The following is an 8448-nucleotide window of genomic DNA, read 5'->3' as shown; positions in this document are numbered from 1 at the left end:
TTTTTTTTTTCAATCACTTTGATGCATTTCACAAGTTTGTGGTACATTTTCACAACTCTAAGCATACCATTCTGAACAGATCATCAAAATGGCTAATGTTTCAAAACTCTAATCACATTTTCAATTGTCTGGGTAAAACAAAGTCCCTTATTCACTTCACTGCATCACTTTGAATACATATTCCATCTGGTATCTGATTTTCACAGTACAATCAATATTCACATTACTTTTGATATGATTTCCTTGACATTTGTTAAAACATAACTAGCACTTAATGAAACTGCTCAAAGCTGATAACTATGTCTACTGAACAAACATTTTACAGTGCTTATACTCCATGGGTACCTTTGGACAGGGCCAATGTTTACCAACCCCCTTGTCTCAGTATTTATGCTACTTGTATGTGCCAAGTTGTTAGGGTCAGCCTGTCATATCTGGTATACTGTGATCTTTGGCATACTGCCACCAACTCCTCTTTCGTTTTGATTGTCCTGTCAGACCAGAGCCCTTGGACAGTTCCTCAGTACAACCTATTCTGTTCCGATCCTGGCTGTTCCTGACCACCTGGTTGTGCTGCTGATCCCATTTATGCTGTGGAGCACTGACCTGACTTTCCGGTCATGGTACCCTGTCTTCACCAGTTATGGTACCCTGTCCCAAACCTCTGTTGATCATGATAGGAGGGCTAATGGAATTTTACAGTAATTCAAAGTAAATGTTTCAAGGACCAATTTACATGAATTTAAGTATGTATTTATTGTAGTGGGGACAGTACCATTAGTGCCACTTTAAGGATATATAAAAATGTTAAATAATAATTCACAACCACATCATAATCAGTGAGAAGAATTTCAAATGAAAAAACATTTCTTTCCGGGGTACAAGATTTCATAAATACTGAGCAGCTGATTTGTACAATAATAGACATGGCAAAAAAGATCTTGGGCCCCATTTTGACAGCTCTAAAATGCAGACAGTCAACAGCATTACTTATAATTGCAGGTCACAATTGTTTAAAAAAATAAAAAACATTTTTACAGTGTCCAGAGTACTATCATCATTTGTACAGAGTAGGTGCATACACTTGATACAATCTGCAGTATTCAAAACAAGATGAATCAAGTGCCATTACAGACATTTGATCATAGTCATTTTGGTCAAATCCCTGCACATTTGCGCTTTCAAAAATGTCCCTCTTACATTTTACAGTTACTATATCGCTTAAAATAGATATGAGCATCATGTTAGTCAACGCACAGCGGGTAAGGTTTAGAATAATTAAAGTGTTGCCACAACCACAGCTTTTCTTTTTCTCCCCAGACATACACCCTGACAACATTATCAAGTTAGTCCTAATACAAAAGTTTGAATTATTACAGAAATACAGATGAAGAAAAGGATGAAAGGGTTCCAAGCAGATCCATAGGAAATGTGAAAGGCTTTACAGTGAGTGAGGACAGTGGGTTGGAGCGCTCGACTCTGGCTCCACTGCAATGTATACGATACACATGTGGAAAATAGTCTTTTCATCCATCCAACTGAAGTGTTCATCCATTTCCAGCCACTCTCTTATCTTCTTTCCGATGAGTGTTCTCCCGCGCACTCTGTCTGAGATCAGGCTGCGGGCAGAGGACGACGGAAAAGCAAGATGTGGGGCTCTGGAGAAAAAGAATAAAAACAGGAAACATTTGTGAATGAAGTTCAGGAACTGAATGAAAAACATTTCAGGCGGTATCCCAAATATCTCTCCTTCCTTCCAAAGTGTGCACTTGTTTACTGCCCTTCACTAATTTGAAAGAAAATGGCTGGTATAAGAAACATGGTGGAAACTCCCTCTAGCCCATGCCTACACCACTCCATTGATTTGTGGGAAGTAGTGAACGAAAGGAGATATTATTGGGACTCATCCTTAGAGTCAGAGTTTGGAAAGCTGATAATTCCTTCATGTATTCTAGTAGTCTCGTGAGGCCACCCTTGATCCTTCAAAATCTCATCTCGTTGACTCAAATATTGAAAGTCTGGAGAACTTCAGCATTGGATTTTGAATGGGAGCGCTGGCTGTTAGCGCTTGCATATGTTTGGTCAGTGCCGCTTAACCATTTGGTTACCTGTTCAGTAGTCTTATGGCTTGGGGGTAAAAACAGCTTACGTATCGGTAATAAGCTTACGTATCGGCCTCACGGCATTCGTCAGAGTTTTTTTTTATTTATTAGCACCCTTATGTAGACCTAGCCCCACCCACATCCGTTCCATGCATCGAAAGGTTGAGGGTTGAGGCGAAGGAAAAACAAAGTGCTACCAATTATAACAATATACATTTCATAAATATTCGAATAATGTGTGTAAATAAGACGTATTAAACACGTCTGTAAAACCACAATGAAGACATAGACCTACCAAGCAAGTTTTCATTAATCATCGGGTACATCGTACAAAAAAACGAGTAATCTTAAATAGGAGCATAATTCATGTTCAAATTCACAACATAACATACATAGGCATTTCATCATTAAGACCTTTAGGAAATAATGCCTGGAGGGTGAAAATCCAAAAACATTCTCTATTACTCAGACTATTATTGTCACCTCCCCTGTCTGATATCTTAACTTCCTCTATGCCACAAAATCTAAAAAAGGTAGAAATGTCATTTAGGTCATTAAAATGTACTGCGACTGGATAATCCCTGTCATTTCTCCTGATTGAACTTCAATGTTCACAGATTCTGTTTGAGAGAACAAGAGGTTTAACCTACATAGCACAGCCCACATGGACATTTAATAATGTAAATAACATGGGTGGTGGAACATAATGTCATTTATTATGTCATTTAATAATGTCATTTATTTGGAACCATTTTCCTGTATGTGGGTGGCAGAAATATTCACTTCATCATATTGCACTGTGCGCATCCTCTGCATTTATAGCTACCATTTGGAAGAGGGCGTAAAAGAGCCTGGCTGATTTTCTTTTCTGGCTGGCAGTTGGCAGCGTAAATTGCGACCTCTCCTATACACAATAAGTGGTGGATTTTTAAATTCAGCCGGTAAAGCTGGGTCCGATGATAAAATATGCCAGTGTTTCTTGACCACCCCCCCCACTTTTTGCGAGTTCAAAGTATATGTGGTTGTGAACATTACAGAGTGTTCTTCAGCGGGGTTTTTTTTGTAGCAGTTAATCTCGTGTTTTTTCTCCCAATGCCAAATTAAGAGCTTCATCCTCACGTTGTGGCGAATAGCCTCTTCTTAGAAACCTAGTGCGCATCTCCGCTGCCTTTTCTAGATAATCCTCTGTGGTGGCATATATACGACGCAGTCTGAAAAACTGGCTTCTTGGAAGTCCTCTTTTTAATGGCTCAGGATGGAAGCTGTCCCCCTGTAATAGAGTATTTCTGTCCGTTTCAGCCAGCTCTAGAATAAAGTTTGTTGGTGGATATTCATTAGTGTCTCCGTCTCCCAAATAGTGAGCTAGGGCTCCCAGCCCCCCCACATGGGGAATGCTGGTATATACTCTCGACATCTAATGTGACCAAAATACAGTCTTCTGTTAAACCCATTATTAGTGAGATCTTGTTTATGAAGTCTATAGTCTTTCACACATGATGGCAATGCTTGCACATGAGTTTTAATAAGAGTCTACAAAGATCGACAACGGCTGTAGCATTGAGCCTATTCCTGCAACCACTGGTCTGCCTGGATAATTGCCTTGTGTTTTAGGTTTGTGTAATTTCCGTAAAATGTACAGGCATGGACGTATGGCACATTTGCAGCAAAGATATTCATATTCAGGTTTTGAGGGTTGTTTAATAGGGCTTGTTCCAGATTCAAGCATATTTCCCTTTGGAACACCTGTATGGGATCAACACTCAGTTTTCTATAGAAACGTTCATTGCTGAGTTGTCTCGGAATTTCTTCTTTATACACTGCTCAAAAAAATAAAGGTAACACTTAAACAACACAATGTAACTCCAAGTCAATCACACTTCTGTGAAATCAAACTGTCCAATTATGCACATTTGTGGCCTGCTGGAGGTCATTTTGCAGGGCGCTGGCAGTGCACCTCCTTGCACAAAGGCGGAGGTAGCGGTCCTGCTGCTGGGTTGTTGCCCTCCTACGGCCTCCTCCGCGTCTCCTGATGTACTGGCCTGTCTCCTGGTAGCGCCTGCATGCTCTGGACACTACGCTGACAGACACAGCAAATCTTTTTGCCACAGTTCGCATTGATGTGCCATCCTGGATGAACTGCACTACCTGAGCCACTTGTGTGGGTTGTAGACTCCGTCTCATGCTACAACTAGAGTGAGAGCATCGCCAGCATTCAAAAGTGACCAAAACATCATCCAGGAAGCAGAGGAACTGAGAAGTGGTCTGTGGTCACCACCTACAGAATCACTCCTGTTTTGGGGGGTGTCTTGCTAATTGCCTATAATTTCCACCTTTTGTCTATTCCATTTGCACAACAGTATGTGAAATTTATTGTCAATCAGTGTTGCTTCCTAAGTGGACAGTTTGATTTCACAGAAGTGTGATTGACTTGGAGTTACATTGTGTTGTTTAAGTGTTCCCTTTATTTTTTTGAGCAGTGTATTTTTCATAGTCTAAAACAACCACAGCACCCCCCTTATCTGCAGGTTTAATAACCAAAGATTAATCTTTCATTAAGTACCTGTTCTTCTGTTCTAGTGAGATTCTTCTGAATGTGGTTTGTTTGTCTCCTATATACTGACATGGCTTCTTGTTCGACTAACCTACAATAGGTATTAATCGAAGAGTTGTTAACCATAGGACAGAATTTGCTTTTGGGCATAAAATGGGTACCAGTTCTTTGATCTGTTTCTAGGCCCGAAACAGTGTTTTGAGAAAACGCATACTTAAATTTAATCTTGCGAAAGAATATTAACAGATCTACTTTCACATCGAATGGTACATGTAGGTACAAAAGAGAGGCCCTTAGATAAGACTGAGACTTGCGCGTCAGTACGTTTTTTTTTTTTGGAGAGGTTAATTACCGCGGCCTGCTGTAGCTCCGTGTCCACGGCTTGTGTTCCTGGTCCTCTCATCGACCGCTTACCTCCATCGTTCCTTTTCTTTCGTGGAGCCTTGTGTTGCTTCCGGGCTAAAAAAAAAACCTGAATGTGTGCGATAATAGCGGGAGTCGCTGTCTGTAGGGAATTGGGTACGATGTCCCAATGACTAATGAAAACTTGCTTGGTAGGTCTGTGTCCTCATTGTGGTTTTACAGACATGTTTAATACGTCTTATTTTCACACTTTATTTTAATATTTATGAAATGTATATTGTTATATTTGGTGGCACTTATTTGTTTTTTTCTTCGCCTCAACCCCATTCGATGCATGGAACGGATGTGGGTGGGGCTAAGGGTAAAAATAAAAAAAAATCACAAAAGCTCTGACGAAGGCCGTGAGGCCGAAACGTAAGCTTATTTAAGATCAGTGATACTATCAAGAGCAGTGTGAAGTTTCTTATTGAACAAATGCAGGTAGTTCCCTCTCCGTTTCAGCCCGTTTATTTCCAAGACAATACATCCCATATCACATGATGGTTTATACAGTACCCAGAAAATTCAACAATGAGCTTCAAACATCTAAGGAGTAGCACATCCTAATCACCAATGACCCAAACCCAAGACATGGGTACAAAAAGTAATCCCCAAGTCAGAGAGCTCCACAAAGTACAGTAGGCTACAATTCAGTGTTTGTATAACTCAATGTTATGCCGCTGGATTCACCACATCACACTGCCTACGGTACTGACATGAACCCCCATGGCGCGACATAGGCACAACTGTAATCCCCCAGTACAGTTCAGTGTTGTATTCCTCCATAATAGCCTTTATGCTGCTGTATTCACCAGCACTTCACTCTTTCTACTGTACTGAGCGTTAATACTAAACATTTGACAGTGTACCTGGTTGATGGATCATGTAGTGTATCCAGCCTTGACTCTGCTGGACGCCCAGGTTCCTCCACTCAGTCTCTGACATCAGATGGGTCTTGGGCACACGCTTGGCAATGTCCTTGGGCAGCATCACATGCCTACAGAGAGTGGAGAAATTGAATGGTACTTTACCGAGTCGTGCAGTGTCAACATCACAGGGCTAGGAAGGAAGACCGCTGCCAGGCAAGACATACATGTCGATATTAGCTAGCTAAAAACTGTTTTAGAAAAACGTACAGCCTTAACTTACCTATACTCGAATTTCTCATCGTCATATTTGTCAGAGTAATATATCTGCTTCTGAGACATGATGTCAACCTGAAAAAAAGAGTGCATTTGAAAGTTTAGGTACTCAGGGATTTTACAGCAGGAGCATTACAAGGGATCCTGTCGACTGAATGTTCTATCCTGTGATTTGGACTGACTAAAGGAGTATTATGTTTTTATTTAATTTACTACCCGAATAGTAGGTAGCGGCAATACACCTCATCGTTTGAAGTCTACCAATACACCTCAAAGTAGTAAAGCCCAAGCAAAGGCATGACATAATTACAGGTTTGTCAGGTCAGATGTGATCAATGCACCTGTATTGCGCATCATAAAACAATGAATGTAACTAGCTAACGTTAGATGGCTAAGTAAGGCGACAAGCTTTATCTACTACAGTAACGTTAGTAGCTACGTTTGTTGTTTAACTAACCCTCCCTAGCAAACAAAATCTAGGTGAAATAACTAGCTATATCATACATAGCTAGCTCCTCATGTTCATCAGCATGTCACCCACTGAGTGTTCTAGCTAACATAGTTCATAAAACACAAAATGTCATCCAACAACCGTTGGAACTAGCTAGCTAAGTTAGCAGGCTAGTTAAATAGCTGGCTAACTTGCTAGCTAACATTAATGAATTAGCTCACGTTAGCTAGCAGGCTTAGCTATCTAGCACTAGCTTAGCTAGCTCCTACGTTAGCTTTGACAAGTTAAACATAAATCACCTTTCTTCAAGTGGCTCGTTCCAAATTATTGTAGTCGTGATTTGGTAACGGAAAATCTCGAAATTTCACAACAGGCCTGTATTTTATTGTCGGTCACCGATGTACTTATATTTCCATGTACAGTAGCTTGTACTGCTTCTGATGTGATATGGTCGATGGACCTTTTTCACGTGTCGCTGCGAGTTTCCCTCTCTTATGTTACTGATCCTGCCTTTCACCATTCAAAAACTCACTGCTGCTCCTCATTGGTCAATCCTCTCACATAAATGATCATGTGACATGTGACATAGTTTAGACGAGACACGCAAAGACCGTCATACCTGTCGACATAGAGGGACAAAGAAAGCTATATAGAGTCCTTTCTAACGAAAGAGCTGAAGGCGGTCTAGAAGTGTTGGATTTTGTTGACATAAATAACACTTTCAAGATAAACTGGTTGAAAAAATGTTTGCTCGATACTGATTCAATATGGTATTTCATTCCAAATAATGTGTTTAATAAATTGGGAGGTCTTCCATTTTTACTGAAATGTAATTATATTCCTGAAAGATTACCTGCTAAATTGGCTAGGTTTCACCAACAAGCTTTACTGGCCTGGAAAATATGTTTCCTGCACAATTTTTCCCCTCATAAAGCTCTTTTGTGGAATAATTCAGACATAACTGTAAGGAATAAGTCATTGTTCTACCCCAGCTGGTATGAGAGGAATATTGACTTTGTTCTTGATATTTTCGACAACAAGGGTAATATTCTCACATATGAACAATTTATAACATTGAAAGAGTTTCCAATACCTTTCAGAGAGTTTATTTCTGTGATCAAAGCCGTTCCCAGTGGTCTAACTACACTTATGAAAAGTCATCTTAATTTTGGGAATGATCACAAAGTTTATCCAGAACTCAGATTGGAAGGCGTGGGCTTACTTGAGAAATCTTGTTGTAATAAATATATAAGACAAATTCTTCATTCACAAAACCAACTTACACAGAGAGGAAAGTTTTTCTGGAACATGCTTATTCCTGACATTGTCTGGAAAAATGCATGGTAAGGCCTTACAAATACTGTATACCAAACAAAGTTAAGGAAGTGCACTTCAACATTTTACATTAGATATATCCATGTATTTCTATGATTTCCAAATTTGTGGCTATTGATGATATCTGCGTTTTCTGTGAAAAAGAAGGTGAGAATCTGTCTCACTTGTTCTTTGAATGTAAATTTGTGTCAGAATTTTGGGAAAACCTTGCAAAGTACTTATTTAACATTATGAACACTGCCCATAATTTTAACATAAAAAATATAATATGTTACTATTGCAATGATAACAAAACCACTGAAATGATTGTTACTTTTTTTATTCTTGTTGCCAAATACTTTATACACAAACAAATTCAAAAATTCTATACCAAAATGACCAATTTTTCTGATTGAATTTAATTATCTTATTAGAACACTAACCCTAGTGAATAACAACAAGAATAACATCTTCATGAATCATTAT

General features: G+C 39.4%; 1 protein-coding gene across 1 annotated transcript; it reads right to left on the bottom strand.

The window, feature by feature from the left end:
- Nucleotides 1-737: 737 nt before the first annotated feature.
- On the bottom strand, nt 738-7168 carry cks1b (CDC28 protein kinase regulatory subunit 1B). The gene is made up of 4 exons (XM_055875863.1): nt 6948-7168; nt 6205-6272; nt 5925-6052; nt 738-1658 (listed from the first exon to the last, which is right to left on the bottom strand). The coding sequence occupies exons 2-4, from the start codon at nt 6261-6263 to the stop codon at nt 1615-1617; spliced, it is 231 nt and encodes a 76-aa protein (XP_055731838.1). The 5' UTR covers nt 6264-6272; nt 6948-7168; the 3' UTR covers nt 738-1614.
- Between the last annotated feature and the right edge of the window lie 1280 nt (nt 7169-8448).

Source organism: Salvelinus fontinalis, chromosome 22 (genome assembly GCF_029448725.1).
Source record: "Salvelinus fontinalis isolate EN_2023a chromosome 22, ASM2944872v1, whole genome shotgun sequence".
Taxonomy (NCBI): domain Eukaryota; kingdom Metazoa; phylum Chordata; class Actinopteri; order Salmoniformes; family Salmonidae; genus Salvelinus; species Salvelinus fontinalis.
The sequence above is the reverse complement of the archived record's forward strand: the minus strand, read 5'-3'. Positions and strand labels throughout refer to the sequence as shown.